General features: G+C 44.4%; 1 protein-coding gene across 8 annotated transcripts in view; it reads right to left on the bottom strand.

Annotated features, from left to right (window-relative positions):
- The window catches only part of LAMA3 (laminin subunit alpha 3), a 269,791-nt gene that overhangs the window by 9,172 nt on the left and 240,509 nt on the right, over positions 1-20,110 (bottom strand). For all 8 annotated transcript variants that reach the window (XM_027068651.2, XM_027068653.2, XM_053206292.1 and 5 more), the window contains 7 exons: positions 15,155-15,272; positions 14,634-14,774; positions 12,633-12,772; positions 11,748-11,879; positions 10,116-10,269; positions 5,690-5,859; positions 1,731-1,914 (listed from right to left, as the gene is read on the bottom strand). In XM_027068651.2, the coding sequence (XP_026924452.2) occupies positions 1,731-1,914; positions 5,690-5,859; positions 10,116-10,269; positions 11,748-11,879; positions 12,633-12,772; positions 14,634-14,774; positions 15,155-15,272 (1,039 nt within the window). The remainder of the gene's footprint in view (positions 1-1,730; positions 1,915-5,689; positions 5,860-10,115; positions 10,270-11,747; positions 11,880-12,632; positions 12,773-14,633; positions 14,775-15,154; positions 15,273-20,110) is intronic.

The following is a 20,110-nucleotide window of genomic DNA, read 5'->3' as shown; positions in this document are numbered from 1 at the left end:
GTCATCATCATCACCATTTTGTGAGATTATGGTGGATATTGAATAGAGTAAGCTAGAAAAGTGAAATTTGAAAAAAAAGATTCCTTGAAAGTCAACTACTAAAAAGATACACTTGATCTAGAAACTTATGCAAAAGAGAAACAAATGAAGAACCACAGGAGTATAAATGAAGACACACCCAGGCAACAAAGGGGAAGGAATAGTTTGTGCAGAGCTAAGAAGGGAAACATCTCCCTTCCACACGGCTCTTAGAGCAAGGGGCCAGTGGCTACTTGTTTACTAAAGGGAGCACACATTTTAAACTCTTTGCTAAATGTCTGGGGTGGACCCTGCCATCTCATGGCTACGAGACTATTCATTAATGACTCCCCAACTTATACTCCCAGCTGTGACCTCTGGCCTCTCCACCTGTCTACTGACAGCTGGGCTTGAATGTCTGACAGGCAACTCACCCCAAGGATGTTCACAGCAGAACCCGTCCTCTTCCCCAGCTCTAAAATGCTCCCTCCCCGGCCACAGCTCCTGCGTCCCAGTACCAGTCCCTCTGTTGACCCAACTGCTGGCCCCAAATCACAGGACTTGATACTGACTCCTCTTTCTCTCACGCTCCACGTGCAATCCACCAGCAAACCCTCTCGGTTTTCAGAGCACATCCTGGACAGTGCACTTCTATCCACGATCGTGGAGGCCTCTTGAAGCAAAGGCAGTAGTGTCCATCTGGCTGCCTTACTTCCATGCTTACCCCCACTTCATCTCTTCAAGCTAAAGGCAGCTTTGAAAATATACATCTGTTCATGCAATGGTCCTTTTTTAGTTTAATACTCTTCAGAAGCGTCAGAGACACTCAGAATAAAATCTGAGTCCTCACCTTGGTTTCAAAGCTGGTATGATCTGGGCCCTGCCTCATTCTTGAATCCCATCTCTTATCCTTTCTGTTCTGTTCACTCAACTGATCCCTATCTCAGGGTCTTTGGGCTTGCTGTTCCCTCTGCCTGGATCACCCTTTCTATAACTTCAAGTGACTGTCACCTCCCAAAGGAAGTTTTGCTTTACTACCCTATCTGAAATAGTTCCCACACTCAGCCACTTCCTTACCTTGCTCTAATGCTTTCTCCAAGCACCTACCAATATCTGACATTGTATCGGGTATATTTGTTTATGTGCTCTAGGATGGCAGCTCATTAAATATTTGTTGAAAGACTAAGTGAATATAACTTGTCAAGCTGCTTACGTTTTTTGAGATCTAGTTCCCTCATCTGGAAAAAAAAAAAGGTCCCTTTTGTCTTAAATTGAATTTTTCTTCAAATCTGGATGCCTTCAGGGAAGATCTGGAATGCTAGAGATCTCGGTCTTTAAGCTTGTGCTATCCAGAAGGCATTCCAGGCTCAGAGAGGGGCCTGGAGACCCAGACATGGTCTTGACAAACAGAAATTGTCCAGGAAGCAGGGGTGGGAAGGGGGTAGGGGACACAGCCCAGGGAGGCAGGGCGAGGACCCCGAAGAAGTGGTCAGTAAAGCCCATCTGGGCACTGAGGCATCCGTGCACATCATCCTCGCCCGGCACATGCAGCCATTTCCTGTGCGAAGACATGGGGGTGCCCAGTGCCTCCGGCCACACAGGCTCTCCCAGCGCTGTCCTTCTGTGGCTGGCAGAATGTGGACACTCCTTTCCAGGTACTCCATAGTGAATTCTGTAGCAGGGGGAGGGGTTCACACAGCCCCAAGTCTTACCGTGTGCCATTTCCCATCATTGCACTTCTCTTTGCTTTTGAGCCTCAGCTTTTTCCCTTCTGCCCCCAAAGCAAAGATGAGTCGTCCCTTTGAAAGATAAAGAGCCATATAGGAACTCTTAGTGCCCGTGTAAAACACGAGCCCTCTGGAGGAGGCTGTCTGCACGTCCACAGCAAACAGTGACCTGTCAGGAAAATAAAGCAAAAGGCAAAGAAGGAGAATAGACGTGTTTAGTGTTCTTCTGAATCCCTGAAGCCAGGAGAGGGGATGAGGCACAGACACCCAAACCCCCATGATTCAAATGCATGAACTAAGGCATGTACTGATTAAATGACCTATTTCTTTAGAAATTTTTAAAAGCCATTGTAGCCTAGCTGTTAAAAGTTTTATGTATAATTTTCTCACTATATTGGGGAATAATGAGCAAACTCTAGGGTAAACCTAGACGGTGGTGTAAGCTCCAGCATATGGCAAGAACGAAGATGCCCTACTGTTTAAAAAAAATCTGCACTTAAACAGATCATGGTAAGTTATATACATCATTTGCCATTTCAACCTTTATAAAGTGTATAGTAGCATTAAGTACATTCACATGACTGTGCAACCAGTGTCCAGAACTCTTTTCACCTTGCAAGACTGAAACTCTGTACCCAGCAAACAACACTTCTGCATTCCCTGTCCTCTGTACCACTGGTGACCGCCATTCTACTTCCTGTCTCTCTGAATTTGATTACTGAGGTCTCTCACATAAATGAAATTACACAGTATTCGCCTTTCTGTGACTAACAACTCATTTCACTTAGCAGCCAGTAACTTTTTAACCCAGTGAATATCATTCTATTTTGTATATGTGCAAGGAGTGGAACATTGTAAGGGGAAGTTGTGTGTGTGTGTGGAGGGGGGGGGAGTAATTTGAATAACAAGGATTTGATTTAAGCATCAGGTAAGCATTTTCTTTCTGTTAGACATATTTAACACAGAGGTGGGAAAGTACAGACCCACTTTCTCCCATCCACCTTTATGTTTCTTGGACCTTAATATCCCAGCTACAATGGAACAGGAATTAAGCAAGCATCACACAGTAAAAGCAAAGAATGAAAGTGAATATTCCTTTGCATGATGGTTACATATCATATGCACATCTGGTTGAGCAAGATTAATTTTGCAGGAGAACTCACATTCACTCACTTACCCACCCACCCATCCACCCATTTATTCATTCATCCAACAATATTTAATGAGAGTGTAGTATGTATGAGGCCCTGTGGTGGGCACTGGGAATACAATGATGGATGTTTCATTCTTAGCTGTTTCTGATGCATGGGTGCACTGACAGGGGTACCTAAAAGTGCAGCGTGACAAGGTGGTGGAGGACGCAGGTTACCAGTAGGCTGTCATCATCCACTCCTTTTGGTTTATGTCTAAGCGCAACCCAGACAGAGTGCAGGAACTAGGTCTCTCCTGCTTGAAGCTCTATCTACAGTGCCTTGTACACAGCAGGCAGTCAACACATAGTTCAGCTGAACTGAATAGTTAACTGAATAGCGGAATGAAATGGTAAATGGAAAACTCAGAGGCAGAACCAGGAAGCGGAAGAAAAAAATGACACTGTTACTTCTCTTTGCTTTTTAATACTGTGAGGTTGAGCAAACGCTGAGATGCTTTAATTTTTCAGATTAGCAAGTTTCCTTGAGGGTGATGTTCTTCAAAATGAAAAAGAAATCTATATTTGTTAAATTAAACCAACCAGATGGTGACACCGCTCAATATTTCTCTTGGTGTAGCTGAGTGCGGAGGTTTAGAGAATGAGGGTTAGCCAATTTAAGGAGGATATTCGAACTTGCTACAGAATTAAAGTACTTTACATATGTGGGCTTGGTTATCAGACTTGACATTTGCTTTTCAGAGTTATTTCTTAAAGCAGCTTTCTTTCATAAAAGGCTAACTGACTAACACCCAAAAAAGACGGCACTATATTCAAATCCCAGCATATGATACTGTAGCTATGACGCTTCATTGCTGGTGGATAGGAGAATAAGGCAGGGAGCGAAGTGGCATTTTTATGCATTCGTCACAAGGATAAAATAGTGGTGCAGCATTTTAAAGGAGAGGCCAAAAATTGCCGGGATATAAATTAGAATGAGAACGATGGAAGAGCCCATATTCTGGACTGGTAGCATCCTGGAAATACACTCCGATTGCTAGAATATTTGAGACTAATAGAATTCAGAAGTTACATCTGCCAATGATTACTCTTTTCCACTTTCCCTTTAAAAATGTTCGTTTTCCCATTTATTACATATAATTTAGTGTTGCAAGGGAAGGTACTGGGGTCAAATCCTCAGAAGAAGCCAGAGGACTCACCACACTGAACGTGATGAGAGAGAAGATGTAAGACAGAAGGCAGCTTTGCAGGGAGAGGGGAGGGCAGGGCTGGTAGAGAAGCCTCCGAGCCCAGGCAGGTGGGAGGGGAGGCCGGGAGCATCTGCACAGAGATCATGGTCATTAAGCTCAGCTTGGCCAAGAGCACAGTCAGCGGGAGTGGGGCTTCCTCCCAACAGGTAGCCCCGGGAAGGGCTAATAACTGAGTGGGATGCCACTTCTTAGCCTCCACTAGCACAGTTCTGGCAAATCAGGGATCCCAGCTGGAGTTGGGGAGCTGCTGGCATAGGATTCTCCTTCCAAACTCCACCCTTCCCTTTTCCGGCCTTCACATCTGCCTGTGAATCGTGCACTTTGCTTATTGAGTATGTGAGGGCCAGCCCCTTGCAAGCTACTACGTCTCCTCCCTGCAAGGAAAGCATTATCAACATTTAGCTGATGAGAAAATGGAGATTCAAAGAGATGTAGCAACTTGCAAAAACATGCAAGACAAGCATAATGATGCCAAGTTTACGGAGAGAAAGCTGAGGCTTAAAGAAGCTGAACTCTAGCCTATGGTGTCCGCGGATTTGCTGCTCCAAGCTCCAGAGTGAACGTGCTGTGGGGGTGTGGTGGCTGGCAGCCCCCCTCTGCCGTGCCCTCAGGTCTGCAGTGGCATATGGATGACTCCCAGCCAAGAACTGAGCTCAGCAGCAAAACTAGAGCCAGGCCATTTATGCTCAACTCTTCTAAGGGGTGACCTTTGCTTTGCTGCTGCCCCATGGTTAACGGCGCCATTCCCGTCTCAGCCGAAGGCTCTCCCTGCCAGCCCCCCTCCCTCCACCTTTATCTCCCACAGGAACAATACATCTCTTGCACATCTAATCCCATCTTGAATGTGCATCCCAGAGGACCGAACTGGCAAATGGCCCGAGGTCACACAGCCAGCAAGTGGCTGAGTGGGGACTGAACCTCAGTCTCAAAGCCAGGCCTTTTTGACCCCTGGGAAATTCTGCTTCTGGACATAAACCATCACAGAATTGTGGCACCTTGTTATTTATGTCTCTGAATCATATGAAAATGGCAAACCTTGTTTTCCTACTTTTATCCAACATAATTAATATGTCTTCACTTCCTCCTCCCCAAAAGTGATGCGACTTGTTAGCACAAGAAGTCCAAAAGTGGTCTCTAAATATGATCTATCTGGCACTGAGTCTACTTAAAAGGATTATTTTTCTCTGCCTATAGAATGCAGACAAGAAAGGTGATTTATAATAGAAATAAATAGCAGCTTTGAAAAGAAGTGTCAGTCTTATTTTTAGAACACCGTCAATCCTCCACCAGGGCTGGCCGGGGGTTGGGAAGGTTGTTTTGGCTGCCGAGCAGCCCCCACCGTGTGTGCATTCCGGCTGCGGGGAGGGCGCACGCTCGGGCAGTCACGCTCCCTGTCCTGTGGGGGCCAGCACCTTCTTTCACAGAAGTGGTGGTGCCGCTTCATTAGGGACAGGTGCATCATGTCCCGCTGGCTAGCCTGCTCCGGGGCACAACTGTCGAGTCAGGTTCTGAGTTGGTGTGGGGGCAGGAAAATTAACAAATACCTGGGTTCCAGCAACTCCTGGGGAATCGTGAAGAGCAAGTGGCTGGTGGGACGGTCCCCAAACCTGAGGGCTCCGTGACTCGCCTGGGCCCGGGGAGGTGGCCGGCAAGACTGGGCCTCTCGCCACACCTCCATGCTCCTTGGGGAGGCCGCTGGTGTGTCCCGCAATGGCTGCCAGGGAGAGAAGCAAAAACTGAGGACAGCTAATCATCAGGGGGAAGAGTAAAGAATACTTATCTTGCTAAGTGCCTCTCGCAGTTTTTACTGTGATCCTAGGAGATTAATTCAATAGAGATGAATTCATCCTCGGGGAGGATGCATGTTCTTCCCATCCAATACAAGTCTGGTCTCTTTCCTGACAGCTGCTGCACCTGGGACCCGCGGGTATCCAGAGTCCCTCCCCACCATGGAGCCGTGGAATAATCATCATGTCCCTTGAGAGAGCCAGCATTTGGCAGCAGCATGCCATGCCATGCCAGCCATTAGGACACGGAGCCACCAGCCTACCACCTCTCCTTGGAGCCATTCATTTGGGTTTGTGCAGCAGGACAGTGAAAGAAACAGAGAGCAAGAACCAGAAGGTGTGGGGTGGGGAGGGAGGCATGGCCTGTCTCCACATTAGTCAGAATTGACCTACGCACAGAAATGTGTCCTGGGCTAGATGACACGTTGAGCTTTTGAACAGAACTGAGTTTTAATGCCAAAAAATAACTAATAAATATCAAGTAGGGATGGAAAAATTGTTAGAAACTGAGACTCTCCAGCTGTTCTCCCGTTTTCTCTGCTCTGTGGAGCCCAGATTGCGATCATGTGTCCACAGCCCCCACAAGACCCAGTGCTCTGCTGGGTTCTCTATTTGTCAAAGTGAAGGGCGGGGATTCGCTGTGCCAGGGACAGGTTGAGGAATGAACATGTGACCTCCCTCTTGGACAATGAACCTTGAGGGGAAACAGGGGATGGGGCCTCTGAGAAATACGTCTTTGCTAACAAAGACGAGCTGATCCATGGGTCTGGTGCTGAATATTATCCTGTGAGGATACGAAGCCCTGAACTACGCAGGATGGAGCTGAGGTGGGCCAGGCCTCAAACACTACCTGTCCCTGAACTGTCCATTATGTGACCCTATAGATCTTCTTATCGTAAACCATTTTACTTTGGAGCTAATGGCTAAAGGCTTCCAAATTTAAATTCCTCCAAGATCAGGTTACCCTCCTGGACCTGATTCCTGGACAGGGTGTTTGGAATAGAAACTCGATACCACTTATTTAAAACGTTTTGTGTTGACACATTGCTGAGTGGAGATGGGCAATCATACCCACCAGAGAGTTAAATGAATTGCTTAAAACCGCTTCACATCCAGCCCACCCTGGATCCTAATGGAGCTTCCTTACTGGGGCCTCGCTCCCTCCCTGAGTCTTCTTTGTGTGGCAATAGCAGTAACATCGAGATGAACAGTTTTCATAAATACCTTTTGTCACCAACTCTTCCTTCTCATAATGGCACCAACCTCCTTCAAGGCACCCAGGCCCTACATGTTGGCCATCATGGACACCCACCTCCCTTGTCTCTTCCCTGAGTTCAGTTTCCATGTCCTACTTCATTTCTGTGACACAACTGCCACTCCCAGTCCCTCTGCCCTGAAAGCCAGACTCCTGACTCTCTTGCCTGGACTTTGTCAGTAGTTTGCCAGTTTGACTCCTTGTCTATAGAACTTTCCCTCATCAAACCATCCCACAGGCTGCTGCCTGTTACTCTTTAAACATGGTTTAAAGCAATCCTTTCAAAGGCTTCATGTTGACTACAGAAAAATGTCAAAATTACATTAGGTCATCCTATCCCTGATGGGGCTCAGATGTGGAATTCTGAGCTTACCTCTGTCACTCCCCTTCCTCCACCCAATTTCCCCTGTTCACCAAGCTTTCCAACCCTGTCGAGGCCACAGGATGTGGTCTGAAGAGAACATTCTTTGAGATCTACAGCTCTAAGTTTGAATTCTGAGTCTACCGTGTACTGACTGGGTGCTCTTGGGCAAGTTGCCTTTTTTTTTTTTTAAAACCTCTCTGAGACTCCGTTTCCTGACCTGTAGAGCTGGCATTTTATTCTGCTCTCAGAGGGGTGTGGTGAGAACCGAAAGAGAGAGTACGCAGACTGGTGACGATCAGAGAGATGTACGGGAAGTGTCATGCACCCGAGTTACACCCACATCCTGCCTCCTGGCTTCGGGCTTCTGCTCGTGCAAAGCAACATCTACTTGTCTAAATCCAACCCATGCTCCAGACCCAGTTCGTGTGTCACCTCCTCCAGAAGAACCCCCCTGATTTGTGGGGCAGGGAAATTTCTGCCTGCTGCACGTTTTTTGTTTTCACTGAGGTTATTAGTGTGTATAATAATAATAACAGCCGATATTTATCACATGCTTACCACGTGCCAGGCAGTTTTCTACATGTTGTATGTTTAGCACCTCTTTTAACCCTCACAACAACATTAGGAGATCTTACTTTATATATCTGCATTTGTGTTTCAGGAAATAGACCCGCTGAGAGGTTAAATAATCATTCACGGCCACACACCTAATATGTGGTAAAGCCCGGTGCAAACCCAGTAAGTCTGACCCCCAAGTCTAGTACTTAACCACAAAGCTTTGTTGCTTTCTTTCTATTATTGAGCTTTTGGAGGCAAAATTAATGTCTTATTCCGTCGAATCTGGGGGCTTGCACAGAACAGGGGCACAATTAAATACAGCGTATTCACTGGCAGCTCCCGCATCGGTGGACCCAGCCTCTGCCCCCCATCCACTGAGGCCCACTCAGAGACAGTCCCTGATGGCTTTCTCTCTGTAGATGTCCTCCAGGCACCTGTCACTCAATATACAATATACTCCACCCAGTCTCTTTTCCTCCAAATACTTGTCCTTCTTCTATGCCCATGAAATGGCATCTCCACCCATCCAATAACCCGGACTAGATGTCTCAGAATTACATTAACTCCTGCCTCTCCCTTGCCGTCCACACTCAATTATCATCTGGGTCCTGTATATTCTATCTTCTAAATAGCTTTGAACCCCTTTCCTTCTCTCCATCTCTACCATCACTGTGTTAATTTAGCCTCTCAGTAACTCTCAGCCTTACAATGAAAAAAAAAATGAATATATGATTTCATTCCTGATGGAGCAGTCCTAAAGATGTTGTTTTCATATCAGCAAAATGACTACCCTCTATAAAGTATATTTCTTCGTAGTAGCATAAAACATTTCTTATTATGGACTATCTATTCAACTTCTCCAAATCACCGTGCAGCAAGGGAAATATTGGCAGACAAGTAGCATGGGGGTTGACATTGAGAGAAAAGTGTGCTGAACAGAAGCACATTGCTCTTAGGAGGGTGCAGGCTGTGGGATCAAGCTATCTGGTTTTGAATTCCTACTGCACCTTCTATCTGTGGGAGCTTGGGAAAATTGCTTACCTTTCTAAACTGCTGCATCTTTTTCTGTAAGATGTGGCTAGTAATATACTTGCTTGGTACTATTACTGTAGTATGGTCATATAGAAGTACAGTAATAATACATCCCTCACAAGGTTACTTGCAGATGTAGTAAGAAAAGCCACTTAAAGAGCTTAGCGCAATGCCCGGCGCATAGGAGGTGCTCACTAATACCCATTAATCGTATTAACTGTAACCTCAGACACGGGGAGGTCATAGTGTTGACCTCGGCCACAGCAAGGAATTCTTTAAGTCCTAATGCTGTGTCCAATTCATTACAATGCTTCTACTCCTCCAAACAAGAGATTTTACTTCCTTTCAGCCTTAGTGCTGCAAAGTAGAATCACCTGGAAGCTTTACAAACTCCTGCCACTTGGACCTATTTCAAGAGCATCTGATGTAATTAGGTGGGATGAAACCCAAGCACTGGGATTTTAAAAGCTCCCCAGATGTTTCCAGTGTGCAGTCAAGGTCAAACCACACTGGTATTGGCAAGGCCTGGGTGCATGTGTTTATGTTGTCTTAAGAGCCAGGGTGGAGGGTTGTCTCTGGGGAAGGGAAGGGGCATGACCCTTGTATTCTAGAGAAAATCACTATACCTGTTGGGTACACAACAGGAATATCAAAAGAGCGAGACATTGTGTATAGGAATTGAGAAAACGAGATTCAATTTGTTCTGTCTACAAAAAATTGCCAAATTTTCATCAAGATACAAAATAAAAGCTAAAACGGAAACCTTTTCCACATTTTGGCATAATCCAATTGTTGATGACCTATCAATCCCTGAAGGCACTGACCACCCTTCCTGGAGGCACTGACCACCAAGGGATCAGGTGATCTGCACCCCTAACACCACCTGAGCCCTTTCCCCAACATCTCATGTGGGGTAAGAATCGCTCACGAGAATCCTCTGGGGAGAAGCAAAAGCCAGTGTAGGGTACACTTACCTGGTTGATATTGAAAGTGTGGGCTTTGTCAAACCTTGTAGAACCTCTAAGCAACATGAGGAAAGGTGGTTTATTTAAACTGCAGCCTCCCAGGGACACACCTCTCTTGGTAGATTTACTGGCCAAGTCCAGGACTGCAGGTCTCTCTGAGAGCCTGCAATGAGGGCAGAAAAGAAAACCACTGCCAAACTCTGACATCTCAAGGAAGATGCACTGGCACGAGAACTTGCTTTAAGAATACACGTTCTTACTGTCATGGTTTCTAGGTAAACTTTCCTCTCCTACCTGTACATTGTGTCTAGAGGAGGCACTGGGCTCAGAAAAGGAGGATGTGCTGTTACCCATGTCTGCATTCCCTAAAATACCCAGCACGGTGTCTTGCCAGCAGAAAGGCCTGAGAAACTGTATTCACTTAAATGGTTAGGACTGGGGCAAAGCCAGTATACTACAGCTCTTTCTTTGGAACAGGTGTCATCTAGAAATATGAAAATGAAATATGCAGAGAGGAGAAAGGTGGGTGTCGATGATCTAGAGTGATGGTGGACATCAGGAACCTTAGAAGTGAGTTTGTAGAAGGCTTTTTATCTTGTGCACTTGTGTAGGGGAGTCTCACAGATAAATCTGCTTTATCTTGTGATTGGTGTCTGAGCCTTGATAGAAAATAGGAGCCCCCGAGCTCCCAACAGGTTGCCTGAGTTTCCTTACCAGTCCTGGGATCCCCTTCTGCCCTGGGCAGGGCTTTGCCTTTTATCTAAAAGTGATCATCTGTGCTGATGGCACAGAGCCTGCTTGGGATTCTCTCTCTCCCTCTATCTGTCCCTCCCCGGGTTGTGTGCTGCCTCTCTCTCTCTCTCTCTCTCTCTCTCTCTCAAAGTAAGTAAATAAACTTATGGGGCGCCTGGGTGGCTCAGTCGATTGAGTGACCGATGTCAGCTCAGGTCACGATCTCTCGGTTTGTGAGTTCGAGCCCCGCGTCAGCATCTGTGCTGACAGCTCAGAGCCTGGAGCCTATTTCAGATTCTGTGTCTTCCTCTCTCTCTCTGCCCCTCCCCTGCTCACGCTCTGTCTCTCTTTCCTTCAAAAATAAACAAACATTAAAAAAAATTAAAATAAATAAACAAAATAAAAATAAGGTGATTATTTCAAATCAAAAGAAAAGAACATCTAAACATTTGCACGCTAGCACCAGGCTCCTCTCTCTATAGAGAGACACATTTGAGTTTGACAATATGGTGGTCTGGTTTCCCAGCAGTACACTGGCCCATGCAAGCCATCAGCCCCCAAAATGGGACAGATTCTGATTAAGTCAAACGTGCAGTCTTTATTCAAATGAAGTGAAATTTCAGTTTGGAAAATTCTCAGGGCCATCATCCAAAAATTAATTTTGATTAGACCTTTTCCAAGGTTATGTGCCAAAGCTGCTCCCACAAAGGGAGGCAGGGAAGTTTTTGTGGGAGGTGGTTTGTTTTTAACGTGTGTATCTTGTCTAAGAAGGCATGGGCAAGTTTGTGGAATGAGGGCCTGGTGCAGCACGTGGTGACACATCCAGCTGTGCTACCAGAGCAAGGAGATGCCCTCCCTGTAGGCAGGCGGCTCTCACACCCACAGCCACACACACAGGAAAGGACGCACCTCTGGATAAAAACATTGCTGATACAACCCTCAAAGTGACTTCCGCCCAGACGCAGGGTTTGCTGGGAATTTGACAAGTGTCTTAGCCTGTGGTTATTCTTCAGAGGCTGGTCATCAATGAGAAGCCGGAGTCTGGAAGAGGAGGAAGACAAAACAAGAGTGAGAACTGCAGGGAAGAAACGTTTCTCATCATGTGGTCAACTTGTTGTCTTCGATTCAGACTCAGTATCTTTAACCTAAAGTAACTTGTTAGACCAGATTTATTTTTAAAGAGCACATACATTTTTTTCCATGTATTTCTCTGGCACAGATTTTTGTTAAAGTATTCTATACGTACAGGAAGTTCACATATCCTGTGTACAGCTCAGTGAATTTTTTGCAACGTGAATATACCAATGATACCAGCGCCCAGATAAAGAAGCAGAACAGACCAGCACCCAGGAACCCTGCCTTGTGCTTGCTTCTCTCCCTCCAAGGGTATGACCACTATCCTGAATACTGAGAAAAGAAATTAATTTTGCCTGTTTTTGAATTTTATAGAAATGAAATCATAGGAGATGATTCTTTTATGTGCAGCCTCTTTCACTCAGCAGTACACTGGGAAGTTCACTCATGTCACCCCACACAGTGGTAGATCTTTTTGCTTGTTACCCGTTTCACTCCTGCATTTTGAATATACCACAATTTGTATATCCATCCCATGGTTGATTGATTGATTTATTTTTTTTTAATGAGGAAATTGATCCAGAACCAGGAAGAAGGCAAATCTCACTAGGAAAACAGTGTCAGCATCAAGGACACATACTTCACAAAAAAGATACTAGAAGATTCCATTAAACAAAATAAAAGTCTCAAGAGCTCTGGCAGAAGGGCCATTCTACTCACCCAGAGTCATCATTTATTACAGATACGTAATGCAGCAAACCATCCGTGTACGTCTGGGGGGATTTAAAAATGGGGCTACTTCCATCCCTGGTGTTCAGTTCAATGTGACCATCTTCCAGGGTGACCTGCAGGTTATTTGCCTGAAATCATCACAGCATATGCCTGTCAATGTCATTAATTTCTATTTCAAGATTACAGGTGTATCAATACTGAATTTCTGATCAAAACCATGCATAAAACAGTTAGGTGGGTTTGACCCAAATGTTTTGACTTTGCTATTTTGAGCTAAAGATTATTTTTGATTATTTTGACTCCGTGTTTATGAATATAAAAGTCTTATCCAAATTGTTTAAACACCGATGAATCTGTCAAAAGCATTTTATGGAACTACATTCATAAACCAATTTAACTTCTCCATCAATTACACAAAACAGTTAAGCCATCTCTAAATGTTTCTATTTCTATTTTCAATGTGCTTATGTTATTTTCATCAGGATCAACTCTTTCCTCAATCATGTGATGAAGGTTTCATTCATCAACTGTTTTTCCATATATGATCCTAACAATGGTATCTTTTCTTTAGTCATTAGGAATTTTTTATTTTCTGGTCATAATTTCAAGGAGGTTTAATTTTCTGACATCAAACTCTGCAGATCTAAATTTTGGCAAGATGATTAGATTCTTTCTGTGGATTCTTAATTAAAAAATATGTGTAGAGTCAGTAGTTGTCATTTGAATTTTCCTGTTGTTTTTTCTTCTACCATGTACAGGTTTTTTGTTTTGTTTTGTTTTGTTTTTTGCAATTTTCAATAATGAGCTTTAGGCTAAAACGATTTTTACAGCATGTGGTTGTAGCCATTGTCAGCTTTATATTTTGATTTTTTTCAGTTGGTACTATTCATTATAAATTGGATAAAAGAATGCCAGTTTATATGTATTTCTTAGCTAACCCATTATGAAGTTGAGGGCAATGTTCCTAGGATATTTCTAGGGTTTCTAGGTCTAGGATTGATCTCCTCTTTTGCTAAGTCAACTCCTACACCGGCTTTCGACCGTTTTGTATACTGTATACTCAGTATCCTTATCCTCGGCAAAGGAAACAAATGTTGGGTGTCAAAAGAACTAGGTCATATCATCCTACTTTGACAGAAAGGGCATTCTTGCAGTCAAAAATGCTGGCACGTGCTTCTTCAGGGGGTAGTTAAAAAAAAAAGATCTCTAAAGGCTGATTGAGCAACTATATCACGAGAAAAGAGACCTTCTAATATGATATAGCCACAGAATCACAGAGTCAGCTACCATTCTGTCTTTCAACAAATGTTGGATGCCTGTTGTGTTGTGTTGTGTTGGCAATCCTGAAGAAACAAATCCAAGAATGTCAGTATTCTACTTCTACCTCTATTTTAAACCCCCTCCTCATTCTACGAGGGGATTTCTACCTATTAGTTGACTTCTACCCCTGTATGACAACACGAGTGAAACCCTATAAATCTACAGAGGGTACCTTCTTGCTGAAGAGAATTCTGTCCTGCTGTTGTACATGAACAAAAAGCAAAGGACCTTATTCCCCAGATGTAAATATTGTACAACTAGCTGATTATGCAAAAAAGGAATCTGAAGAACTATCTTTTGTAGAATCAAAAAAGAATAGTGGGGATATATTCTGATTTTTTCTTATATCTAAAACTTTAAGCTACATCATTACATATAACAGTATAATTCACATTAACTCCTAAAATAAACCCAAGAGAAATGAAAATGGGTCCATGAATACATATAAATTCAATTCTGTAAACCATAATGTACTTCCTAAGCCTTTTTTCTTTTAGGACTTGTCCCAGGAAGAAGAATAACCTCCATGTTGAAATATACAATGTCCTTCACCCTGTGATGATGGATAAAATGCCTAGTTAATTTACCTTCAAAATCTCTCTACTGTTTTTGACATCAAACTTTGAGTTGGGTTTAAATCTTATTCAGTATTCATGCAATATTTCATACCTCTGTCTGGTGACTTAATAATAGGCCACTGGGTTGAAAGGTCTGAAATCCAAAGGAGGCCTGGAAGTGGTTGGGAAAAGCCAAATCCAAATTGGTGAAACTCAATTGTCCATCCCTGGAGAATGAGGCAGATCGCACGAGCTGAAAGGCAAACACAGAATACATTATTGGCATTGGAATCATTTCATGGCTGAAATCCAGTATCTTATTCTATGTCACTTCGCCTGAGCTGATTAATGTGGTTTATGTTGCCTCGGGAAAAAAACAGAGTTTGCTTTTCTGCATGATAATCTACCAATCATCTGCGTTTTTGTGTGTATAGTCGGTATTCCTTTTTTCCTACAAATTTAACTTGCAAACCTGAAGGCGTTCTGTATCTTGCAAATATGTAGGGAGTATAAATGAACCATTTTATCATAATACTGTGTGCTACTGGGAGACTCAAAAGTTGATGTGTAAATGAATACCAAAGATGGTTTGGTTGGGGAGCAGTACTTTTCTACAAGGTTTTCAGTACTCACCTTCCAGTCTTCTGAGCACTTTTTTGTTACTCCCACAGTGTCATTCAACCTAACAACACCAGTAGTTTTCTTCAGATTTTTCATGCAGCCTCGGAAAGCAGGTGTAGAAATGTTAAACCTGATTTGGGGTACAAAAAAGGAAGAGGTGTACCAGACCAGGCTTGTCTGAGAATCAGACCTGAAACTCTCTACTTTGTCTGCTACTTTTCACCCATAAACAGGTATTTATTTTACGGGTGTCTGTTCTCATGGGATTTCTGTAACACTACTTATTTTGTGAAGCTGAGAAAATCTACTTCCTTTCAGTGTGATTCTGCATTCTCAGCTTTAAAAATAAACATGATAGTGTTGACAGAAGAATGGCCAGTGCCCTCAAAAAGTATAGAGACAGAAAATGTACAAGATCTAGAATTGCCCACTCCCCTTCCAGAGTAATGGTGGTACATGGTGAATAGGAAGTATATTAACAAATTAGTATACTATCAATATTCTATAAATATATATTAATAAAGAAGTCACTTATTAGACCCGAGAATGCTCTAGAAAACTCTTAGCTCTTTTTTTTTCTATCCACTTTTAAGTTAGTCACCGTTAACTCAGTAGAAACAAACTGTAAAATTTGTGTTCTAGTCAATGATGAAAAATGTGGCTTGGTATTGAATTGATGCCAGGCCAGAACAACGGAAAGCACTGTGAGGATTAAACAAGTTCATGGGGACTGACTGGGTGGCTCAGTCAGTTAAGCGTCCAACTTGGGCTCAGGTCATGATCTCACAGTTCATGGGTTCAAGCCCTGTGTTGGGCTCTGGGCTGACAGCTCAGAGCCTGGAGCCTGCTTCGGATTCTGTGTCTCCCTCTCTCTCTGCCTCTCCCCGGCTTGTGCTCTGTCTCTCAAAAGTAAATAAATAAACAAACGACAACAACAACAACAAAAAGTGAATGCACTGGAATTGCTGGGCACTGGGTGTGGCATGCAGTTGTGAGTCTGCTGCACTAGAACTGAGGGCTCTGCACCCAGACTGCCTGGGTTCAAGGCCTGTCCCTGTGGTTTGAGCAGGCGATCGAACTATTCTGTGCCTCTGTATCCTCATTTCTACGATGGGAACATGTTCATCTGTTCCCTCGGGTTGTCATGAATTTAAGCGGGTTAATATGTGTAACATACTCAAATGATGCCCAGTATAGAGCAAGGACTCCACGTGAGATGCCAGGGTGAGTAACTCTCCCCATATGAGTACAGTCATCGTAATGAGAGGAATTTCTTGCTGCAGCAACTCTGCCTATGTGGCTACCTTGGCATTCCCCACTCCTTTTTCTTTCTTTTCTTTCTTTCTTTCCTTTTTTTTTTTTGCATTTCCCCTTGGATTTGACTTTTGCATCTGTCTGGAGCTGACTTCACATGCACCATTAACACACATGAACTGACTGGAGTCCAGGCAAATAGTTGTCATTTCTTAAACAAATGATGTAACTAAGAAAACCCCAAGGTTCATTTCCTTATAAATCCCTAAGGCAGCTCACCTTTCTAAGTGGAAAGGTATCTGTATTCATTTTTATTCAAGTCATTATAAATAGTTGAGCTACATGTAATATGCATACAATTAAATTTCATTAGAACGAAAAGGAAGAAATGAATCCTCGCTGGCATTGCAGCTTGAGCTTAATTATTTTATAAAGATGGCTTTTTGCCTTGGAAAAGAAAGAAAGTTTGCATTCATTCCTGGAGCTTGTCTATTTACACATATTTTAAAATCCATTCTCTGTGGGGTTTCCACACGGTTTAGACCCATCACCATCCCCTGAGGTCCTTCTTTCCATCAAGTGTAAGTTGAAGGAAGAAGGTAGCAGAAAAGCAAAGCGGAGAAGAAAGGCAGCCGGGGACAGGGAGCACCTATTTTGTGTCAGGCACTAGTATTCCAGCCCCACCAGAACCTTTCGAGGGAGCTATTTTCTTCTCTAACATTTACTGAGCTCTCACCACCTGCCTGGCTGACTCTTTGACCCACTTCGAATCCTCACCCTGCCCTAAGAGACAGGTAGATCCTCTGACTATGTTCCAGATGTAGCATGGGGAGGCATGTGGAGGTCAAGCAACTTGATTGAGGTCATGCGGCAGGAAAGTGGCCACCTCAGTGCTGGGACCTGAGCGGTGTGGCACATACACTGGTCCTTGCTCTTTACGTTTACACCGTCTGTGTACTTCTAGCACTTGGAAGAATGGAGACTCTTTCTACAGAACAGTTATCTGCAGCGGAGATGTTAAGATGGAAGATTTATTTCCACTCTTCTTTGACGCGTTCTTGTCACTCTGGCTCATCTGAAGGCCTAGAATTCCACGTTGAGTCCAGGATGCAAAGGCTGAACACGCTTGCGAGAGGAATGTGACTGTGTAGGGGTGCAGGTTACTGTATGAATGGGTTAGTGCACGGGGATATGTATGCACACTGTGGGCCAATCCATTCACAAAGACCAACCTGGTCCAAACCTGTGGTCGACAGATTTCAGGGCAGTAAGAGCCAAATGTAATCCTAAACTCAGGGCTGGGTACTGAGTAAATGTCCAACAGATCCTTGATTTTTACTTTAAGAATTATTACTTTCGGGGCACCTGGGTTAAGCGGCCGACTTCAGCTCGGGTCACGATCTCATGGTTCTTGAGTTCGAGCCCCGCGTTGGGCTCTGTGCTGACAGCTCAGAGCCTGGAGCCGGCTTTGGATTCTGTGCGTCCCTCTCTCTCTGCCCCTCTTCTGCTCACGCTCTGTCTCTCTCAAAAATAAACACTAAAAAAAAAGAATTACTATTTTCATTTTAATGGTTTATTATTACACCGACACAATGGTGTAGGTCTTTCCCCAGGAAAGACTTCCTGTTGCTTGAGAGCCTCTGGAATCACCTGGGTGATTTTCTCTTCTCATGGGAAGCAGATGGGATTAATAGATTATGATTTCTGATTGTAATCCTAAACAAGTCATTCCCAGATCTGGGCTCCCACCCCCATGGGGATACATTATAGCGAGAGAGGACAGAACAGGGCACTCACAAAACCTCTTGGTCAGGGCTGCTTCATTTAGAGATTCAACCGGCTTCCTTCATTCCAAACTAGGTTTAAGTGCTGCTGTCTGTAAGGGCCTTCCCCTTATGTGGGAATCAGAACACCTCCCTCCTTTAGAAGGATTGTTTGCCTGCCCCGCAGAGCTTGGGTGTGGGTACTTAGTAGGATTCCTGTCTGCCCACCCGCCCCCCAGTGGCCCCCATCACAGGGAGATTCAAGACTCTCTGGACCATCAAAGATGTCACCAGAGGGATAAAGCAGGGCCAGAAATGGCCAATATTGCTTAGCATTTTATTTGCAAGGAAGTAAAAGGCCAGTGAACTCTTTTGACTGTCTTCTTTCTCTTACATTTTCCATCTGCTTTTGATCTTTTTTTTTTTTTTTTTTTTTTTTTTTTTTTTTTTTGAGAGAGAGCGAGAGAGAGCATGAGAGAGTGAGTGAGGGAGGGGCAGAGGGAGAGGGAGAGAGTGAATCTTAAGCAGGCTGACTCAGGACTCCATCCCACAACTCTGGGATCATGACCTAAGCCAAAATCAAGAGTCGGATGCTTAACCGACTGAGCCACCCAGGTGCCCCAGATGTTCTTATGATTTTAGTAAAAACTCAAAGTATAAACTCACCCAGAAAAAGAAGTAGTCCCTTGTTTGGAAAACTCTAGGACTTACTAGATTGCTAGATTAGTAGATTTATTACTAGATTACTAGAAAAATTACTAGAAAAATTCTGTATGTACATCTATCTGTATATGCATAACTATATCTATGTATGTATGTTTGTTTGTTTGAGAAAGAGTGAGAGTGTGAGCAGGAGAGGGGCAGAGAGAGAGGAAGAATCTGAAGCGGGCTCTCCTGTCAGAGCAGAGAGCCCGACACGGGGTTTGAACCCACAAACCACGAGATCAAGACCTGAGCAGAAATCAAGAGTCAGACACTTAACCAACTGAGCCACCCAGGTGCCTTTCCACATATGTATTTCATAAGTGGATAGGGATGATAAGGCAAAGAAAGGCTGAGTGCTGACTTAACTCAAGGTCCCACTGCTCCTTAGTGGCTGAGCCAAGACTAGAATGACTTCTTCTTGATTATCACCCACTACCCTTTCCTCGTAAATCCTGACTCACTGGCACCCACATTGCTACCCGTGGGTCTTCTGCTAACGCCGCACAAATGCAAACCACTGACCAGTAGCTTCCTCACTGCCTCTGAGAATTCCTCAGTGCTCCGGGTGAGCTCACCTGCCCTACAAGCTTGACCAACACCTGTACCTGAGCTGCATTCACCCTTTTTCCAGCCCAGACTTCTCTGTAGAGGTCCAGGCCTTTGTCCAACTGCTTTCTGGCATCTCCACCTGCTCTCAGGTTCCGGGAACTCAGCCTGGCTCAGACCGAACCCATCCCCGTGCCTCCTTGCCAGTGCCATCCATCTGGCCAAGCACTGGAGCAAAACCCAGGTGTCACCCCTGAACATTTTTCTACTTCCCTCCCCAGCCCCAAGCAACCGTTCAGTACTACCCATCTGCTGTCCTAATGATACTAAGCATCCACGCCCTTTGCCTTATCTGCACAGCTGCTTCCCTGCGGCTGCCCTCATCTCTTGCCTCTGTTAATAAGCTCATCTTCCAACTGCTCTATCTGCCTCTGCCTTTTCCCTCTTGAATCCAGTCTCTACCCTGCACCGGAGTGAGCTACTGAGAAGTTGAAATTGATAATGTCCTTTCTCTGCTGGTGTCCCCCCAGCAACGGCTGTCTTACTGTGATTTTCAAGGTCCTCTGTGTTCTGGCCCCTGCTTCCCACACCAGCCCCATGTGGCACCCCCAGCCTGCTTCGCCAGTATCCTCCAGTTCCTTGGAAGTTCACGCTTTCTCCAGCTCTTGGCGCTTTACATATGTTGATTGCTCCTATACTT

The sequence above is a fragment of the Acinonyx jubatus genome, chromosome D3 (genome assembly GCF_027475565.1).
Source record: "Acinonyx jubatus isolate Ajub_Pintada_27869175 chromosome D3, VMU_Ajub_asm_v1.0, whole genome shotgun sequence".
Lineage (NCBI taxonomy): Eukaryota > Metazoa > Chordata > Mammalia > Carnivora > Felidae > Acinonyx > Acinonyx jubatus.
This window is presented reverse-complemented; position numbering and strand designations above follow the sequence as displayed.